This window comes from Balaenoptera acutorostrata, chromosome 8 (assembly GCF_949987535.1).
Source record: "Balaenoptera acutorostrata chromosome 8, mBalAcu1.1, whole genome shotgun sequence".
NCBI classification, from domain to species: Eukaryota; Metazoa; Chordata; class Mammalia; order Artiodactyla; family Balaenopteridae; genus Balaenoptera; species Balaenoptera acutorostrata.
This window is the reverse complement of record NC_080071.1, coordinates 59,955,881-59,978,160: the sequence shown is the minus strand read 5'-3', so window position 1 is coordinate 59,978,160 and position 22,280 is coordinate 59,955,881. Positions and strand designations below refer to the sequence as shown.

At 37.0% G+C, this 22,280-nt stretch overlaps 1 protein-coding gene across 4 annotated transcripts in view; it reads left to right on the top strand.

The window, feature by feature from the left end:
• The window catches only part of HYCC2 (hyccin PI4KA lipid kinase complex subunit 2), a 74,745-nt gene that overhangs the window by 7,111 nt on the left and 45,354 nt on the right, over positions 1-22,280 (top strand). For 2 of the 4 annotated variants that reach the window (XM_007190501.2, XM_057551170.1), the window contains exons 3-6: positions 3,518-3,621; positions 6,803-6,902; positions 20,407-20,487; positions 21,447-21,548. In XM_007190501.2, coding sequence (XP_007190563.1) covers positions 20,437-20,487; positions 21,447-21,548 — 153 coding nt within the window. In that variant the 5' untranslated portion in view covers positions 3,518-3,621; positions 6,803-6,902; positions 20,407-20,436. Of the gene's footprint in view, positions 1-3,517; positions 3,622-6,802; positions 6,903-20,406; positions 20,488-21,446; positions 21,549-22,280 lie in introns of those variants that run through there. The other 2 variants (XM_007190500.2, XM_007190502.3) reach the window with 2 other exon arrangements.

The window sequence follows — 22,280 nt, the reverse complement described above, 5'->3', positions numbered from 1 at the left end:
CCATATTCTGATGATCAAAGCAACTCACCAAGCTAGCCCAAATTCAAGGGAGTGGAGAAATGGAAAAGGACCTTTGTCGCAGACAATTCAGGCTGCTATAATAAAGTACCATAGACTGGGTGGCTTAAACAACAAACTTCTATTTCTCACAGTTCTTGAACTTGGGAAGTCCAAGATCAAGGTGCCAGAAAATTTTGTGTCAGCTAGGGACCCACTTCCTATTTCCGAGATGGCTACATTCTCATTGTGTTATAACATGTGAGAGAGCTCTCTGGGGATCTCTTTTATAAGGTCACTAATCCCATTCATGAGAGCACTACCCTCATGACCTAATCACCTCCCAAAGGCCCCACCTCCTAATACCATCACACTGGGGGTTAGCATTTCAGTATATGAATTTTGGGGAGACACAAAAATTCAGTCTATAACAATAGTCCACAGAGAGATCAGATTATTTTCTATTTTCTTAATGTAAGGATGAACAACAGTCCAAAAAATGACACAGTCACTATAAGAATTTGAAAATTTTTGCTGAGATCTAACAAATAAAAGTAAAAACACAAGTACCAAAGACATTAAATAGCAAGCCAAGAAGGACAGGTTCAAAATCTTCATGAAGTAGAATAATGTGCATAATATGTGGGAGAATCAACCTTATCTAACTGTTGTGCTACAGTAGTGTTTCCTGAAAACTTGAAGGAGGTTAATCTGTAGAAAGTTCACTGGGTTTTTATTTGAGCAGGTTTTAAACAGCTGATTTAACATCTTCCATTAAACTGTTTATTTTTCCTAACCTCTCATTTTCATATAATTTGGTTTTGGCCAGTCACAGTAAGCCACATTACTTTTCTAGAACATAACTCCCCAAGTGTTGGCAAGAAATTATAGTACTGCATTATGAAATGTTGTCAGTGTACTGAACTATTATAAACACCCCTCTGTCTGAACTGTAATGGTGGTGCACCTTCACAGAGTAGATTCTTTGGTCAGTCTTGCTTCCTACATCCCCACCACCCCAATTTCAGTGGAATATCCCAAACACTTTATTATTAGCATTAAATTGAAGCATAACTGAGATGGCTTGTTGGCATCTTAGACCATAAATTTGTTCCTGCAGTCTCTTTCTTACCTTATCAGGTAGGAATTGTGTTTGGCTGCTAGAAACAGAGATAAGAAATAACCATTGCTTAAATAAGATAGTAGTTCATTTCTTTGTCTTGTAAAAACAAATTCAGAAATAGTCTTAAGACTGGTACGGCAATCCCATAGACTTGTCAAGGACCCAGTCTCCTTCTCTCTTGCCTTTGCCAACCTTATCATGTGGTTTCTATTCTGAGGATCACAGAATGGTTGCTGGATATCCAACTATCACATCCATGATCTAGGCAGAAGGAAGGAGGAAGAAAGGCAGAGGACAAAAGGGGCATACCTTCCATCTTTTAAGAAAACTTTCTAGGGACTTCCCTGGAAGTCCAGTGGTTAGGACTCCATGCTTTCACTGCCGTGGGCCCGAGTTCAATCCCTGGTTGGGGAATTAAGATCCTGCAAGCCACATGTGGATGACAAAAAAAAAGAAGGAAAGAAGCCTTTCTAGAATTCCCTATACAGTATTTCGTCTGATCTCATTGACCAGAACTTAGTCATTTGGCCATACTTAGCTATATAAGTCAGGGTCAGAAATGGCTTTAGCTGATTGTATAGACTAGATCATTGCGGGTGGAGGTGTGGATCTCTATCGGATGGGAACTAGTAGTCTTTGCCATACTTGCTGCCTGTCTCCTCTGCTGAGTCTGCCGCTGACTGACTGCTTGTTGCTGTTAGGCCCTTCACTCAATAGTCATGAACTAAGTGCTAACTGTGCTAAGCCCTGTCCCAGGAACTGGGAATACAGATACATCTGAGACGTCCTCCCAGTCCTGGAGAAGTTACGGATCTTACAGTTTTCCTGCCCAACCCCCCCCCACCAGGCAGTCACATCTCTCTCTAGGTATCGGTGGTAGGTATTGTTGATTTCTTCTGGTCTTTGGCTTGCCTTTTTACTCTCTCAGTTTCTTTTGATGACAGGTTTGATACAGTCCGATTTATCGTTGTTGTTGTTATGGTTATGGTTAGTGCTTTTTGTGTTTGCTTAAAAAATATTTGCCTGCTTCAAGGACACAAAGATGTTTTGCTATGGTTTTTTGTTTGTTTACTTTCACATTTAGACCTGCCTTCTATTTGGAATTTACTTTTGTTGAGTTGTGTAAAGTTAGAGATCATGGTACACTCATTATTTTCTATAGGGATATCCAGTTGACCCAACGTCTTTTATTTAAAAGAATGTCTTTTCCCAACTGCACTGCAATTTGCCTTTGGCATAAATAGTCTTATTTGTGTGTGACTTTCTAGGCTCTATTTTTTCATTGGTAAGTTTTAGTTACTATACTTGTACAGTTAATTACTATGGCTTTATAACAGGTCTTAATATTTTACAGTATAGTCCTCCAATTTTTGTTGTTTTTCAAGGTTGCTTTGACTATTCTTGGCTCCTTGTAGTTCCCTAGAGATTTCAGAATCAGCTTGTCAATTTCTCTTTCAAAGGAGAAGAGGGGGATTTTGATTATGATAGCTTTGAAACTAGAAATCAATTGGGGGAGAATTGACATTTTTACTATGAGTCTCCAACCTGTGAACATGGTATGTCCTTCAATTTATTTAGACCCTTAAATTCTCTCAAAAATGTTTTCTTGTTTTCAGTGTAGTGGTCTTGCACATCTTTTGTTAGATTTCTTTCTTTTTTAAAAAAATGCTGTTGGAAGTTGTGTTTTTATTTTCTTTATTTATTTGATTATTTTATTTTATTTACTTATTGTTTTTGGCTGTGTTGGGTCTTCGCTGCTGTGCACGGTCTTTTCTCTGGTTGCGGCGAGCGGCGGCCACTCTTCGTTGTGGTGCGTGGGCTTCTCATTGTGATGGCTTCTCTTGTTGCAGAGCACAGGCTCTAGGCGCGTGGGCTCCAGTAGTTGTGGCACATGGGCTCAGTAGTTGTGGCTCGTGGGCTGTAGAGCACAGACTCAGTAGTTGTGGTGCATGGGCTCAGTTGCTCCACGGCATATGGGATCTTCCCAGACCAGGGCTTGAACCCATGTCCCCTGCATTGGCAGGCGAATTGTTAACCACTGTGCCACCAGGGAAGCCTGAAGTTGTGTTTTTAAAAAACACTAGTTTACAGAAATATAATTGATTTTTATATATTAGCCTTTTATCCAGAAACCTAGATAAATTCACTTATTAATTCTAATAATTAGTCTGCAGAATCTTCTGAATTTTCTTGGTACATATTCATATTGTCTATTAATAATAATATCATCTCTAAATAATGACCTTTTTTCTTTTCTGGTTATTATTCTTATATCATTTTCTTGACTTGCTATAGTAGCTAGGTCCTCCAGCACAGTGTTGAATAGAAGTGGTGATAATGGTTATCTCTTTCTTCTTCTTTTTTTTTGGCGGCACTCGGTGAAATGTGGGATCTTAGTTCCCTGACCAGGGATCAAACCCGTGGCCCCTGCAGTGGAAGCGTGGAGTCTTAACCACTGGACCTCTAGTGAAGTTCCTCTTTCTTGTTTTCAACCTCAGAAAGTAAGTTTTCAATATTTTATCATTGACTGTGACACTTGTACAACCTTGGTGGTGTTTCCTCCTTAACTTTTTGGAAAAATCCACTGGTGAAACCATCTGCACTTGAGATTTTCTTTATGGAAAGATTTTTAATAATAGATTACATTTCTTTAATGTCCATGACGCTGTATGGATATTCTGTGTCTTTCAGTGTTGGTTATTTGTATTTTTCAAGAAATGTGTTCATTTCATGCTAAGTGTCACATTTATTGGCATAAAGTTTATCATAACTTCTTGTCTTTTTGATGTCTAAAAATTTCATAGTAATTTGTGTTTTCTCTAATGAGTATTACTAGGGGTTTATCAATTTTATTAATCTTTTCAAAGAACCAACTTTTTTTTTTAAATATTTTATAATTTATTTGGCTGCGTCAGGTCTTTGTTGTGGTACACGGGGTCTTTGTTGCGGCATACAGGATCTTCTGTTGCGGTGCGCGCGGGCTTCTCTCTGGTTGCGGCGCTCAGGCTCTAGAGCGCACAGGCTTAGTTGCCCCGTAGCCTGTGGGATCTTAGTTCCTTGACCAGGGATCGAACCCACATCCACTGCATTGGAAGGCGGATTCTTAACCATTGGACCACCAGGGAAGTCCCAAAGAACCAACTTTTGACTTTGTTGATTTTTTCCCTCTATTGTGTGCTTGTTTTCTGTTTCACTCATTTGCTATCGTCTCTGACCTCTAGAGATAGATATCTGTCAATAGATAAAACCACTGATTTTTTTTTTCAGCCTCTCTGCTAATATAGGCAATCTTAGCTTTGCAAGGTACCAGGTTAACTGAAACTCCTAAATGCATATAGGAATTATGTCTTTGCTTAATACATGCAAAGTAAGAACTTTCTACATATGAAATAAGGCTACAGCTACATCCCACAAGCTTTAATATATCTTTTTTAGCATTGAGTTCGGCATTTTTACTAATTTTGGTTGTTTTTTGGGTTTTTTTGGCTGCGCTGTGCAGCATGTGGGATCTTAGTTTCCCGACCAGGGATCAAATCTGTGCCTCCTGCATTGGGAGTGTGGAGTCTTAACCACTAGACTGCCAGGGAAGTCCCTAATTTTGGTTTTAATATCTTCTTTGACCCACAGATTATTTAGAAGTATAACTTAAAATTTCCCGGTAGTTGGGGTTTTTTTTAGGTTTTTATTTATTAATTGTTGTTAATGATCTCTAGGTTACTTTGGTTGTGGTTAAAGAACATACTCTGGGGGCTTCCCTGGTGGTGCAGTGGTTGAGAATCTGCCTGCCAATGCAGGGGACATGGGTTCGAGCCCTGGTCTGGGAAGATCCCACATGCCGCAGAGCTACTAGGCCCATGAGCCACAACTACTGAGCCTGCGCGTCTGGAGCCTGTGCCCCACAACGGGAGAGGCCACGACAGTGAGAGGCCCGCGCACCGCGATGAAGAGTGGCCCCCGCTTGACGCAACTAGAGAAAGCCCTCGCACAGAAACGAAGACCCAACACAGCCAAAAATAAATTAATTAATTAATTAGATTTTTAAAAAAAAGTAAAAAGAATCACTCTCACAGAAAACAAAAAAATTAAAAAAAAAAAAGAACATACTCTGAATGGCTCGGTTTTCCTGTCATTTGCACTGTTGGGTTTTCTTGTTTTGTTTTGGCTTCTTCCTTAATTGAGAGCCTAGTATCTGTATCCTTAGCCTTGAAAGACTGTCAGAGACAGTCTTCCCAGCATAGCTCTCAAGTCTGCCTGCCTGCACTGCTTCAAAATCTGGTGATTGTCTTGGTGGTTCCAAATTCCCAAGGTACAAAAAGACAGTCTCCTTGACACCAGCTGCCCCTTCCCAGAGTGTCACCAATTTCTTGTGTATCTTTCTAGAGACTAATAGAGAAGACTTGCTAGTCCTTTTCAAGTTTTTTCCCCACTGCAGATCTTCTCATGAAATAAAAATCCCATGGGATAGCCCAGTATATACGAGATGGTTGGAGTAGGAGGTCCTGACACATCTTCAGTTGGGAAAACATTGGAGACTTTACAATGATAATGTCGTTTAACTCCGAGAGAATATTATTGCAGTATTCTTTGTATTAAAAAATGTTTTGGGGCTTCCCTGGTGGCGCAGTGGTTGAGAATCTGCCTGCTAATGCAGGGGACACGGGTTCGAGCCCTGGTCTGGGAAGATCCCACATGCCACGGAGCAGCTGGGCCCGTGAGCCACAATTGCTGAGCCTGCGCGTCTGGAGCCTGTGCCCCGCGACGGGAGGGGCCGCGATAGAGAAAGGCCCGCGCACCGCGATGAAGAGCGGTCCCCGCACCGCGATGAAGAGTGGCCCCCGCTTGCCGCAACTGGAGAAAGCCCTCGCACGAACCGAAGACCCAACACAGCCAAAAATAAATAAATAAATAAATAAATAAATAAATAAGAAAATCCTTTAAAAAAAAAAAATGTTTTGTTAATGAACATATTTTAAAATGCTAATTTTCTTCTGGTGTTTTAGCTTTTAAAGTTGTGATAAGTTTTGAATCAAAGAAGTAGAGTATAATGTGGTCAGCAACTACATGATAATAGTTATTACTTTATGAGAAAAGTATACTTTTATCAATTTGAAAATGATTTTTAATATTTTTTGTGCCAAAAGTTCAAGTAACAGCATTTTCTATGTTCTTTCTCAAAATGATAAAATTTTCAGTCTGTGAAACTCATCCGAAATTATAATGTAGCCATTGATACTTATTTAAGCTTGGTTTTATAGTGCATATTAAAATTTTAATGATCGTTGCATGTGTGTGTGTGTATGTGTGTGTGAGATCACTGTAATATGTTTCAAAAGTTGGATTCATAGAATTTTTGGCTGGAAAGTACTTATTTTTGTAGATTTTTCAGGTGAGGCTCCAGAAAATTTAACTTACTCGAAGTCTTTACAGATATTTAATGGTAAATTTGAAACTAAAACTCAGACTTCTTTTTTCCAAATCTAATGTTTTCTAAAATAGGTTTGATAATGGTACATAAGTATAGCCTAGTTATTATAGAAAACTTAAAAATAATCCCAATTATTTTTAAAATTAGATAAACTATATTATAAATGCCTTTTCAAAATTGTTCTTTCTCCTTTATATTACATTCTTGAGGATATTCTCTCTCACTGTTTCACAGTTTTTCGTTTTCATTTTTTATAGAGTTGGAAAACATTTAAGTCTCAACAAATGAATCCCACACTTGAACTCTGCCGCATTCCTGTGCCACCTCCTCCATTGGAACACTGATCTTAGAACAGAGGTAAAATTATAGAATTTAACTTTTTAAAGGATAAAGAATGAAGTTCCCATAGTTAGACATGTTAGAATTTTTGGTAATTTTTGGTGGGTAGCTTCTATATATTAAGCAGTTTTACCTAGGAGAATAGTCACATCTTAATTATTGCCTTTGAATTTTACTTTTGAAAGTGTTTCCTTTTTAATAGTTGTGTCTTTTAACTTTTTTGTTACCTAAATTTTATAGCACTTGAATTACTGAGTTTACTCAGCATAATTGTATTATCTAGCTACATCTAGATTAGAGCTGATCATAGAATTTCTTTGATAATGTCTGTGTTCTACATCTGTGCTGTCCAATATGGGAGACACTAGCCACATGTAGCTACTAAGTGCTTGAAATGTGGCTAGTGAAACTAAGGAATTGATTTTTTTTCTTTTTAATACAATGTTAGGTGTTTTTTTTTTCAATTTTTTGGCTGTGCCACGTGGCTTATGGGATCTTAGTTCCCCAATCAGGGATTGAACCCAGGCCCCCTGCAGTGGAAACGCAGTCTTAACCACTGGCCCACCAGGGAATTCCCAGGAATTGATTTTTAAATTTTTTTTTTTTAATTAATTAAAACTAACTGGACAGTGCAGCTCTAGTTTTTTCCTTAGGGAATTTGGTATTTACAATACAGTAATAGCACATGTTAAGTGCTTTGTTTCTGACTGATACCTTGAAATATCTAGATAGTTGTTGACCTAGTTTGAAAATTTGCAGTAGCATAGCCATTTTTTTACTGTCATATGTTGCCCTGATAATTGTATAGGTTTGTTTATACAATAATTTTGGTCCATTAGAAACCCTTGAGAGCAGTTATCATAATTTTGCTCACTGATGTGTTAATTTATTTAATCTTCTAAAAAAAAAAAACTTTGACATAGGTACTTATATTATCCCCATTTTATAAATGAGGGATTTGAGGCCACAGGTTAGGTAAGTAACTTTCCCAAGGAAACACAACTTGTAGGTCATGGAGGTGGAATTCAAACTCAGGCAGTCTAGAGCAAGAGCCTGTACTCTTTTTCTTTTTTTTTTTTAACATCTTTATTGGAGTATAATTGCTTTACAATGGTGTGTTACTTTCTGCTTTATAACAAGGTGAATCAGTTATACATATACGTATGTTCCCATATCTCTTCCCTCTTGCGTCTCCCTCCCTCCCACCCTCCCTATCCCACCCCTCTAGGTGGTCACAAAGCACCCAGCTGATCTCCCTGTGCTCTGCGGCTGCTTCCCACTAGCTATCTATTTTACATTTGGTAGTGTATATATGTCCATGCCACTCTCTCACCCTGTCACATCTTACCCCTCCCTCTCCCCATATCCTCAAGTCCATTCTCTAGTAGGTCTGTGTCTTTATTCCCGTCTTGCCGCTAGGTTCTTCATGACCTTTTTTTTTTTTTTCCTTAGATTCCGTATATATGTGTTAGCATACTGTATTTGTTTTTCTCTTTCTGACTTACTTCACTCTGTATGACAGACTCTAACTCCATCCACCTCACTACAAATACCTCCATTTCGTTTCTTTTTATGGCTGAGTAATATTCCATTGTATATATGTGTCACATCTTCTTTATCCATTCATCTGATGATGGACACTTAGGTTGCTTCCATGTCCTGGCTATTGTAAATAGAGCTGCAATGAACATTTTGGTACATGACTCTTTTTGAATTATGGTTTTCTCAGGGTATATGCCCAGTAGTGGGATGGCTGGGTCGTATGGTAGTTCTATTTTTAGTTTTTTAAGGAACCTCCATACTGTTCTCCATAGTGTCTGTATCAATTTACATTCCCACCAACAGTGCAAGAGTGTTCCCTTTTCTCCACACCCTCTCCAGCATTTCTTGTTTCTAGATTTTTTGATGATGGCCATTCAGACCGGTGTGAGATGATATCTCATTGTAGTTTTGATTTGCATTTCTCTAATGATTAATGATGTTGAGCATTCTTTCATGTATCTGTTGGCAATCTGTATATCTTCTTTGGAGAAATGTCTATTTAGGTCTTCTGCCCATTTTTGGATTGGGTTGTTTGTTTTTTTGTTATTGAGCTGCATGAGCTGCTTGTAAATCTTGGAGATTAATCCTTTGTCAGTTGCTTCATTTGCAAATCTTTTCTCCCATTCTGAGGGTTGTCTTTTGGTCTTGTTTATGGTTTCCTTTGCTGTGCAAAAGCTTTTAAGTTTCATTAACCATTAGGCCATACTGCCTGTTATATACTGTTTCTCTCTAAATTGACAATTCCTAAAAAAGAATATATATGCTGACTATCAGCTAAGACACAATTTCTACCAGTGTTGTTAATGGAGAACTTACTGTACTTGTGCAAGTACTGTGAGTTTGCTTCCTGGCAAGTAGTTATTGACCTCTTTCAGATCATGTTCCAGCACTTTATTATTTTTTTCATTATGTTTTATTCAGGGCTTGCTAATAAAGGTTGCCATTACCATGGTCACCCAAAAGATAATCATTTTCTGTGATATCCTCTTTATTTTGTTTCATACTCTGGAAGTGAGGCAATATGGGCCTGAATTGATCTGCATGCTAGAATATCAGCTTGACTTTTGCCTTTAAATATAGCTTTTAAACTAAAAATAGAACTACCATACAACCTAGCAATCCCACTGCTGGGCATATACCCTGAGAAAACAGTAATTCAAAAAGAGTCATGTACCACAATGTTCACTGCAGCTCTGTTTACAATAGCCAGGACATGGAAGCAACCTAAGTGTCCATCGACAGATGAATGGATAAAGAAGATGTGGCACATATATACAATGGAATATTACTCAGCCATAAAAAGAAACGAAATGGAGTTATTTGTAGTGAGGTGGATGGAGTTAGAGTCTGTCATACAGAGTGAAGTAAGTCAGAAAGAAAAACAAATACTGTATACTAACACATATATATGGAATTAAAAAAAAAAAGGTTCTGAAGAACCTAGGGGCAGGACAGGAATAAAGACGCAGATGTAGAGAATGGACTTGAGGACATAGGGAGGGGGAAGGGTAAGCTGGGACGAAGTGAGAGAGTGGCATGGACTTACATATACTACCAAATGTAAAATAGATAGCTAGTGGGAAGCAGCCGCATAGCACAGGGAGATCAGCGAGATCAGCTCCGTGCTTTATGACCCCGTAGAGGGGTGGGATAGGGAGGGTGGGAGGGAGACGCAAGAGGGAAGAGATATGGGGATATATGTATATGTATAGCTGATTCACTTTGTTATAAAGCAGAAACTAACACACCATTGTAAAACAATTATACTCCAATAAAGATGTTAAAATAAATAAACAAATAAAATAAATAAATACAGCTTTTATACATCAGATGATGGGATGGGTGTAACAGTAGAAGAAATGATTTTCAGAATTCCATATTGTCTGTTTAAATAAAAAGAGGGCTTGCTGTATGTTTATAACTGTGTTCATAGCTACCTCTAAATACTAAAAGATGCTGATTCTAGTTAAAAAACATATATTTAAAAAATTTCTCTGTAACTGGTACTGTTCTGTTTTCCAAATGAAGGTACTAAAATATATTTATAGGATTTTAGATTTAGAAAGTAATTTATCATTGTAGTGACCTGTAGTGACCGCTTAAGCCCAAAGGGTTTAAGCGATTTGTCCAAGGTCATACAAGCTATGTCGTTCATTGATTCAATGAATATACATTAAGTACCTGTCATATGTCTAGATACCATAATATACTTGTTAGCATTGAGTCCATAGTGAGCCCTCAAATGCTAGCAGAACAGAAAAGGACCCTGTTCTCATGGAATTTGTGACCTGATGGGAAAGATAGACAATAAGTAATAAGGTTTAATATATAAGGTATAAAATCCAAAACCCTGGGAAGGAAATTAACCATATTTGTTGGAATGGAAAACACTGGAGAAGGGAGAAAGGGCTCCTTTTTAGATAAAGTGGTCAAGAAAGGCCTGCTGAGATTAACAGGATTGGAAGGAGCCAGTTATTTAAATAGCGATTGTAGGACAGCATTCTAGGCTGGAACAGTCCACACAGAATCCCTGGGGTGAAGGTGTGCATGAAGCTCTAGAGAAACTGAAATGAGAATATGGCCAGAACATAGGAAGCTGTGGTGGGGGAGAAGTATGAGCTATAAGAAAGGGACCACGTTACATTTTTCAACCATAGATTTTATTTTATTTTATTTTTTTAAGCAAGGGGTTTTTTAAAATTTTATTTTATTTATTTATTTATTTATTTTTGGCTGCCTTGGGTCTTCGTTGCTGCGCACGGGCTTTCTCTAGTTACGGGGAGCTGGGGCTACTCTCCGTTGCCATGCTCGGACTTCTCATTGCAGTGGCTTCTCTTGTCGCGGAGCACGGGCTCTAGGTGCGCAGTCTACAGTAGTTGTGGCACGTGGGCTCAGTAGTTGTGGCATGCAGGCTCAGTAGTTGTGATGCATGGGCTTAGTTGCTCCGCAGCATGTGGGATCTTCCTGGACCAGGGCTCGAACCCGTGTACCCTGCATTGGCAGGCGGATTCTTAACCACTGTGCCACCAGGGAAGCCCAAGGATAATTTTTAAGTCATATGTGATTATATGGATATGCTTATGCTCTTATCCTTTAAACATTTTGTTTCATTTTAATAAAGGATTGTGTCTTACTTCCTACTTAAATTTGTTAATAAATTACTGTCTTAAAATTAGTATCATGGGCTTCCCTGGTGGCACAGTGGTTGAGAATCTGCCTGCCAATGCAGGGGACACGGGTTCGAGCCCTGGTCTGGGAAGATCCCACATGCCGCGGAGCAACTAGGCCCGTGAGCCACAACTACTGAGCCTGCGCGTCTGGAGCCTGTGCTCCGCAACAAGAGAGGCCCGCGCACCGCGATGAAGAGTGGCCCCCGCTTGCCACAACTAGAGAAAGCCCTTGCACAGAAACGAAGACCCAACACAGCCAAAAAAAAAATAAATTAAAATTTAAAAAAAAAAAGATTAAAAAAAAATTAGTATCATAAAATTGGGGAAATATGTTAGTGTTTTGGTTATAATTATTATTAACACCACTATGTTCTTCTATCTAAAGTTAATTAACTTGCAGTCATTTAAAAAATGGTATTGGTAGAAACTAAAGTGATTTGATGTGCCAAATTTGTGGTTATAGGAGAGATCATACAGGAATTAAAATAAGAAATTTAACCTGGATGTGATACTTTTTTTTTTTTCCAACTGAAGGGTGGTCATCAGGATTACTTGGGAAACTTTTTCAAAATATATATTCCGGGCCCTATATCAGATAGGGATTCTGATGCAGTATATATCACATTTAAAAATTTTGTGTTTCTTTCAAAAAATAATGTTTGGTTTTCTTTTTTATTTTAAGAGCTGTGCTGATGTTTTTTGTAAAGAATTTGAAAAACTTTTTTGATTAATTGTACTTGCTTTTTCTTATCCCTTTCTATAATGTAGTCAACATTTAAAACATCTTCTAATCCATTGTAGTTAGTAAAAAGATAACTTATTAGTTTATAAATTTTTCCTAAAACATAGAAATCTTAATTTAAGCCATTTTCAGTATTTTAAATATTTACCTAAAAACTTGTTCGTTTTGATTTTTTTAAAAAGTGTTTATTTTTATGTGTGTAACAACAGCTAGTTTGAAATAATGAAAAAGAATCACAGTCGCAGCAGGAAAATATAAACTTTTAACCCTTGAACAACACTGGTTTGAACTGTGCAGATCCATTTATACTCAGATTTCTTTTCAATAAATATCAATACATGCAGTGCTACACAATGCATGGTTGGTTGAATCTGCTGATAGGGAGGGCCAGCTCTGGGACTTGAGTATTGTTGGATTTTGGTATCTGCAATGGGTCTGGAAACAGTTGTCCACAGAAGATTATACTTAGGAATCAGCTTAATTTGAATGTGTTGATCTATATGAAGAAAACACAAAATTTATACAGACATATAAAAGATTTTTATTAAAAAAATTTTATTTATTTGGCTGCGCCAGGTCTTCATTGCGGCACGCAGGATCTTTTAGTTGCGGCACGTGGGATCTAGTTCCCTGACCAGGAATCAAACCCGGGCCCCCTGCATTGGGAGCGTGGAGTCTTAACCACTGGACCACCAGGGAGTTCCTAAAAGAAGATTTTTAATAAAGAGCAGTGCCATGCTTCTGTATTGGATAACTCAATTATGTGAAATGTCACTTGAAATTAATTTGTAAATTTAATTCCAATAAGGATGGAGTATGGGAAAGAAACTTATCATTAGAAGTCTAATATTCACCTGGAAGAATAAGCAGGCAATAAGAATAAAATACATTTTTAGGAAAAATAATTAGTATGGGACTTGTACTATATTATAAAGTGCATTATAAAGCCACAGTAATTAAAATATTATAGCCCCGGTACAAAATTAATGGGTAAAGTAGCTCAGAAATAGTTCCAAATATACGTGGGACTTTTAGTGTATGATAAAAATAGCGTTTCAAGTCAGAAAAAAATGGACATGCAAACAAGGTATTAGAACAACTGAGAAAACAGTTTTTATTGGGAGAAAACATTGTTAGATCTTGATCTCATATTGCATTCTAAAATAACTTTCAGGTTGTTTAAAGAGTAAACTATAAATGTGGTTTTTACCTTTAGAAGATTCAAGCCTTTACTAAACAAGCAGAGTGATTTTTAAAATACAGTGAAATACATTGTGGTATCTTTTTTGCCATGTCTCTTTCAAATACATTACAGCATTCTGTGTATTAAATTTTTAATGTTTTGGTAACTAGTACTCACTCAAATGTTCTGATACCGATTTTTGTTGTCCTAGTCTTAAAAGTCATATACATGATATTAACAAATGTAGAAAAATTGAGGTATTTATATTTAGAATTTTTTAGATTTCAGTGCTAAGGTATTAACTTTATAAATAGAGCAGGAAGAAATTATTTTGTATATGTAACAATCATATGCTCTTTAAAATTATATCATGGATTATGGTTTTGAGAATTTATTTGTATTTGGATATGCTATTAATAATATTTATATCCTGTGACCTTAAAAATTCAAATTCAAGTTTTAGAATTTATACTACAGAAGATAACAATACAAATACATAAGTATGTACAAGGATGTGTATTGCAGCATGTTTCTGTAATATAAAGAAGTTGAAAACAGATTTGTTTATTAGTAAATAATTAAATAAGTCATGGGATTATACTTATAATTAATTACACCCATTAAAAAGAATGAGCTTGCATGCAGCTCAATAACAAAAAAATAAACAGCCCAATCCAAAAATGGGGAGAAGACCTAAATAGACATTTCTCCAAAGAAGATATACAGATTGCCAACAAATACATGAAAGAATGCTCAACATCATTAATCATTAGAGAAATGCAAATCAAAACTACAATGAGATATCATCTCACACCGGTCTGAATGGCCATCATCAAAAAATCTAGAAACAAGAAATGCTGGAGAGGGTGTGGAGAAAAGGGAACACTCTTGCACTGTTGGTGGGAATGTAAATTGATACAGCCACTATGGAGAACAGTATGGAGGTTCCTTAAAAAACTAAAAATAGAACTACCATATGACCCAGCAATCTCACTACTGGGCATATATCCTGAGAAAACCATAACTCAAAAAGAGTCATGTACCAAAATGTTCATTGCAGCTCTATTTACAGTAGCCAGGACATGGAAGCAACCTAAGTGTCCATCATCGGATGAATGGATAAAGAAGATGTGACACATATATACAATGGAATATTACTCAGCCATAAAAAGAAACGAAATGGAGGTATTTGTAGTGAGGTGGATGGAGTTAGAGTCTGTCATACAGAGTGAAGTAAGTCAGAAAGAGAAAAACAAATACAGTATGCTAACACATACGTATGGAATCTAAGGGATTAAAAAAAAAAAGGGTCATGAAGAACCTAGTGGCAGGATGGGAATAAAGACACAGACCTACTAGAGAATGGACTTGAGGATATGGGGAGGGGGAAGGGTAAGATGTGACAAAGTGAGAGAGTGGCATGGACATATATACACTACCAAACGTAAAATAGATAGCTAGTGGGGAGCAACCGCATAGCGCAGGGAGATCAGCTCTGTGCTTTGTGACTGCCTGGGGGGGTGGGCTGGGGAAGGTGGGAGGGAAGGAGATGCAGGAGGGAGGAGATGCGGGAATATATGTATATGTATGACTGATTCACTTTGTTATAGAGCAGAAACTAACACACCATTGTAAAGCAATTATACTCCAATAAAGAGGTTTAAAAAAAAAAAAAAGAATGAGCTTGAACTATAGGTCTTTCATATATTTTTGACAATTGAAAAAGCAATTATAGAATACTATGTACAATGAACACAACTATATTTAAACTGTATACACACACATACACATACATGCATATACGTAAACATATATGTGAAGAAAAATACATACCAAATGGTTAACTCTGTTTATCTTTGTGGGTGGGGGAGGTAGTTAGGTTAAGTTCCTTTTTTTAGTAGATATATACTATTTATAATAACTTTTAAAATTATTTAATAATTGAATATCAACTATTCATATTTATAGCTAAGGATATTTGTAAAATTAGAGGTAATAGTTGGGGTACAGAGGAAGAATAGCTTTTTAAGTTTCCAGTAAATAAAAACCAAAAATCAATCATTATTAAAATTCAGGGGCTTCCCTGGTGGCGCAGTGGTTGAGAGTCTGCCTGCCGATGCAGGGGACACGGGTTCGAGCCCTGGTCTGGGAAGATCCCATGTGCCGCGGAGCAACTGGGCCCGTGAGCCACAATTACTGAGCCTGCGCATCTGGAGCCTGTGCTCCAAAACAAGAAAGGCCGCGATAGTGAGAGGCCTGCGCACTGCGATGAAGAGTGGCCCCCACTTGCCACAACTAGAGAAAGACCTCGCACAGAAACGAAGACCCAACACAGCCATAAATAAATAAATTTAAAAAAAAAAAAAACAACCACCATTTCATTTAAAAAAAAAAAAAAATTCAGCAGTGGAAATAAAGGAGTTTTGTGGGTTTTTTTAAGTGCCTATTTTGTTTATTTTGGAAGATAAGTCCTTTCTGTCACCACTAGAATGAAATTGTGGTTTTCTTCTTTACATGGTAGTATATTTATTGAAAGTATTTACCTCCATTTCTGGAGTACTTCTCAAAGAGGAAGTAAAATTCAGTCTATTTTTCCTCAATCTTGTGGCCTGCTGAACTCATTAGCGATAATGAGGTGGTAGAAGGAGATGTTGTAAGTAATATCAACAAAACAGCCCCTTTTGTTTGTACTTTCATAAGAGACTTGGGATAAAAGGGAACTATTAAAGGGAGATTCAAATGTTGAAATTTATCACTAAAAAAATTATTTCCGGAGAAAATAACGTGGGCATTGCTTTAACTTTTTATACTTTATTTGAAGCTTAATAAAAATGGAACCTACTTTATTTTTCAGGTACTTTGTAAATAAAAACCATTTTTATTATCAGTAGCTATTTAGGTTTCTTTTTTTTTTTGACTTCCAGAGACTTGACTTGACTTAGTAGGAACTCTCAGAGCAAGTGCTATATAGCAAACCTGGAATATTTTTAGTCTTCTTTTTTTCTTCTTCTTTTTTGAATTTCCTGTTTGTATTCTTCACCTAATTCTTTTTTTTTTTAAATTTATTTTTGGTTGCGTTGGGTCTTTGTTGCTGTGTGCGGGCTTTCTCTAGTTGTGCCAAGCGGGGGCTACTCTTGGTTGCGGTGCGTGGACTTCTCCTTGCGGTGGCTTCTCTTGTTGCGGAGCATGGGCCGTAGGTGTATGGGCTTCAGTAGTTGTGGTACGTGGGCTCAGTAGTTGTGGCTCGCGGGCTCTAGAGCACAGGCTCAGTAGTTGTGGTGCACAGGCTTAGCTGCTCCGCGGCACGTGGGATCCTCCCGGACCAGGGCGCGAACGCGTGTCCCCTGCATTGGCAGGCAGACTCCCAACCACTGCACCACCAGGGAAGCCCCTAGTCTTCTTGCTAATGGGAATTTTGTAGCTAGCTTTGAAAGAGTGTTCTCTACATCATAGCCAGGTAAGCCTTTCAAACCTTTAATCTTATCCTCAGTCACTTTCCATACTTAATGTAGACTAGAAGGTCTTGTTTATTATAACATCAGCCCATGCCTCTCTCTCTCTGCCCTCAACTTCGCCCCTTGCTGTCTGTGCTCCTAACCACTTGGATATTCTTTCAGATTCTACATCTTCCTATGTTATTTTCTTGCCACAGAACCTTTTTATATGCTGTTCCCTCTTTCAAGAATGTTCCTTCACTACTCCCCTTGACTCCTACTGATCTTTGATATCTCAGTTTAAGTGCTACCTCAGAGAAACCTTCATCAGCACTAGGTTCCTTTGTTTTATGCTTTCATGTACCTTTCCTTCTTACTCCTTATCTCTTTGCAAAAATGTGTTTAGCCTCCTCTACTAGATAAGTGCCCCATTAGAGTGAGTCTACATCTGATTCTGTTTACCATTGTATTTCCAGCTCCTAGCATAATGGCAGGTATATAGTTTTCGCTTAAGAAATACTTATGGGGGACTTCCCTGGTGGTCCAGTGGTTAAGAATCTGCCTTCCAATGCAGAGGATGTGGGTTCGATCCTTGGTCAGGGAACTAAGATCCCGCATGCTGCGGGACAACTAGAGAGCCCGCGTGCCACGACTAAGATCCGACACAGCCAAAAATAATAATAAATGAAAGAGAGAAAGAAAGAAATATTTATGGAATGGATTGATGAATTTCTGACTGAATCCTTCCTTTGCTTTTTGGTCAGTTGCCTCCTTGGGTTCTTTCTGAGAAGCTTCCAGGGGCAACTGCCTTAGGATATTTAGACCATTATTTATAACTGAAAGTTATAATGTACGATGGATCTAGGCTTGTTATTTTATTTTTTATAGTTAAATTTTTTTAAAGAGGTGTAATTTGCATAGAGTAAGATACACAGTAATCATAATTATCTCATGGAGTCCGTTTTTAGGTGAAGTACTAGGTTATACAGAGTATTTAGTACCACTTAACTAATTGGTACTTGAAAGAAAAAAAGAAAATTCTGACAGTGATTTGAACAATCATTGTAGTAAATATAGGAACCTTACAAAATGACTTCTTTGAAGGACATTATCATTAGGAAGTGTAGTTGTGCTCTACTTCATAAAGTTATTTTTAAGAGTCTCATTTCTTCACGAGTTTATAACTTGGGAGTCCATATCTATTAATGGGCTTTAGTGAATCAGTGAGCTTCCTGAAATTATTTGTAAAATCATGTACATGCAGGCATTATATTTATCTTTTTCTGAAGTACGGATCAGTACATAGTTTTGCTCAGCTATCAAAGGGGGTCTGTGACTTTGTGCTTTTGCCCCCCCACAAAAAGGTTAAGAACGTTGTTTTATATCATTTATATTATAATTTGTATGTAGAGTTAGTTCATCGATCCTTTTTTTTCCCCCCTTGAAGTTCATTATGGAACACTTCAAACCTATAACAAAGTAGAGAGAATAGTGTAATGAAACTTGTATACCAGTTAGCTTCAGAGGTTATCAACTTGCGACCAGTCATATTTTATCTGTACCCAATGCGCTCTCCTCCTTTGGCTACCCTCATCCCGATTATTTTGAAGCAAGTCCCAGGGCTTCCCTGGTGGCGCAGTGGTTAGGAATCCACCTGCCAATGCAGGGGACACGGGTTCGAGCCCTCGTCCGGGAAGATCCCACATGCTGCGGAGCAACTAAGCCCGTGCGCCACAACTACTGAGCCTGCGCTCTAGAGCCCGTGCTTCGCAACAAAAGAAAGCACCGCAATGAGAAACCCGAGCACCACAACAAAGAGTAGCCCACGCTCTCCGCAACTAGAGAAAGCCTGCGTACAGCAACGAAGACCCAATGCAGCCAAAAATAAATAAATTTTAAAATATATATATTAAAAAAAAAAGAGCAAATCCCAGATATCATTTCACCAGTAAATATTTCAGTGTGAATCTTGTAAGAGATAAACAGTATTTTCAAAAACCTAACTATAGGGACTTCTCTGGCTGTCCAGTTGCTAAGATTCTACGCTTCCACTGCCGGGGCGGGGTGGGGTGGGGGGGCGTGGGGGACGAGTTCGATCCCTGGTTGGGGCACTAAGATCCCACGTGCCACACGGTGTGGCCAAAATAATAAATAAATTGTATTTAAAAAATAAATAAGTAAAAAGCCTAACTATAATGCCATTATCAAATATAAAAGTAACCTATCATAATTCCTTGATTTAGTATCATCCAGTGTTAAGTAATAAGTCATGTTTAACCTTTTCCAATTGTGTTATGCTCTTTTTTATTGTTTGAATCAGAGTCCAAATAAGATTCATACTTTGGTTCTTGATTTTTTTTAACATATCTTTTAATCTGCTGTCTCTTTTTTCCTCTTGCGATTTATTTGAATAAATCCACCAGTCCATCTTAAGAGCATTTGCTACTTGAGAATAAGGGGCATTTCTTACTCCTTTTTGTACTCCTCGCTTACATAATACTTGGTATAGTGCATTATATATGGATATTTAGGGAATGGGGGGGTTAGAAAATCTGATTTCTTTTTTTTAGATAGAAATTTATTATGGAATATGACACATATTGTCTTTTTGATAAATATTGTCTTTTTAATAAAGGAACTTTCATTTCAGTTGCTTTGGAGACATTTCCCTCCCTGCCCAAGAAATTCCTTCTTTCTTTTGGTTACCTTTTGAACCTTAAATTTAAAACCAAAAACCTTCTGTTGCTTGTCTCACTTAAAAAATAATACATACCAATTTTTTTTTTTATATTTCAAAGTTACATAATTAGAATATCCTCAGTAATCCTTCCCTCAGAGGCCAACACTTAATAGTTTAGTATATATATTTTTCCTCCCAACTTTTTCACATTTATGTAATTTTTAGTGGAATTATTATAGCTTATATACTGTTGTACAACTTGCTTTTTCTATCTGGCCATTTTTCCATTTTAGAAAACATAAATCTACCTCCTTCAAAGGCCTTATTTCATATTATATATATATATGTTTAAAATCAGTTTGCTGTACATATGACCCTTGATTTCTAACTTTTTTACCTTTGTAAAGATCTGTCACAGTGTTCTATTATGTATAACTTTTTCCAGTTGTATGTGCCAGTTGTATATTTGGTAAAAGCTCTAGGCATAGACTGTGCATTTGTCTTGGGTAATGTGCAGTTTGATTTTACTTAGTAAACTTGTTTTTGCTACTTTGGAGTATAATTGGAAAATAGATTTCAAACGTATCATTAAAAATAGAACTTATTTCTTATAAACAGTTTTGTTTTAATTGAACACTAGTCTAAAAGTAAACCTCCTTATCTAAAATGTACACTAGATGAGTTTCTTCTTTAGTGAAAGGCACACATCATTTACTTTTGATAGTTTCTGTAAGTAACACTGTCCTCAAGTTCAGTGCCTTTTTCTTTCAGAGAGAAAAGAGGAATAGAAGGTAGAAGAAGATGCTGGGATCTGAACGTGGCGTTGTGGAAGAATGGTTATCAGAATTCAAGGTAAACTGGATTGAGGATAAGAATGTGTCATATGATTCTATATATCAGTAATTCAGTTATACATGTTCATGGAAAAACTGAAACAAAAGTTATGAAGTAGGAATGGCAAAATATGAAATAACATGTTTCTATAGCTGCACCTCTTTAAAAAGGCACTAATGTGAATAATGGCTAGAAGGTAACTTGAAAATGAAACTAGTAAACTTGTTTTTGCTACTTTGGAGTATAATTGATATGGATTGATATCAATGGATTGATAAGGTGATATATAAATTTTAAGATATATTCAATAAAAGAGGGGAAGCCTCCAAGCTTTAATAAGGCACAGAAATGAGATCTGTGCCTTATATTTTTATTTCCTGTGATTAAAAAATCACTCATTAATTTGATTGAAAACTATATAATTTATAAACACTACGGAAATAAGTGTTTTGTGAACATAAAATACAAGAATTAAAATATATCCCACACTCAGGGACATCCCTGGCGGTCCAGTGGTTAAGGCTTCGCCTTCCAATGCAGGGGGTGTGGGTTCGATCCCTGGTCGGGGAGCTAAGATCCCACATGCCTTGCGGCCAAAAAACCAAAATGCAAAACTGAAGCAATATTGTACCAAATTCAATAAAAAGACTTAAAAAAAATGCACACCTCATTAAAAACAAAAGACTATATTTTGCACACTAATTTTTTAGACCAGATTATAAGGTGACTCATTTCAGCAAATCTTGGTGTAATGTGTGATTTCTAATCATTTCTCATTGTTGAGTAGTTAGAAGAATTGTATAACATCCTAACTAATTTGTTTTATTAGCTCTCATGGTTATTTCTTAAATTAATTATTTTTACTTTTCTTAGTTGATTCAATTATAAATCTTTTCAAGAGAAACTCATATAAAATAAAGTTTCTAACTTCTCAAATATTAAGTTCACTTTTGGTTTCCTTTGATGTTTTCTTTTAGGCATTACCTGACACTCAGATCACCAATTATGCAGCAACTTTACACCGGAAAAAAACACTGGTACCAGCCCTGTATAAAGTTATTCAAGATTCGAATAATGAGGTAGGAACGTTTATAAGAAAAGTAATTTTAATGTAGTACATAATGAAATATGTGCATTAAAACACATACATGTAAGTTTTGCAGTTTTCCTTCTTTTTTTTAAATCCTTCCAGTGGGACTGGAAAACTTTCTTTCTGCTATTTTTCATTCTGATAGTTGCTTTGGCTTTCCCCATGACCTCCCTCTCCATATTTTTAAATGTTTTGATTAAATTTGTTCCTGTTGAGGACAGTATGTTTTGATTCTTGATTTGAGTGACCACCATCTCAGTAGATTTATTTAATTTGAAACTTTTCTCTGTTTCCTGTTCTGGAATGTTTCCTTTCCTGGAGTCCAAATTTTAACCATATACTGATTGAGATTTATTAATTTTAAGTATTGTTTGCAGTCCGTTTATTGACAGTAAAGAACTATGTGTCATCACTCTAATCAGTGAATTCAGTCAAACTGATAACATAAAATGATGCTGCTGTAAGTTTAGCTTGAAAATGATCAGAGAAAGCCTAAATAGTCAGGATCAGTAAACTTAAAATAACAGTTTCCTATTATTTAGCCTGTACTAGAAGGGAAAAAAAGTGCAGCTATTGGCTCTATGTGTTAACTTAACGCAAAATACACACATTATCTTTCCATTAACACAACAGTATGACATACAGTTTTATCACCACTGGAGTCATGTATGCTTTAAAATGAAATGAAAGGAACACACAGGAAAGTAGCTTCTTATCTTCC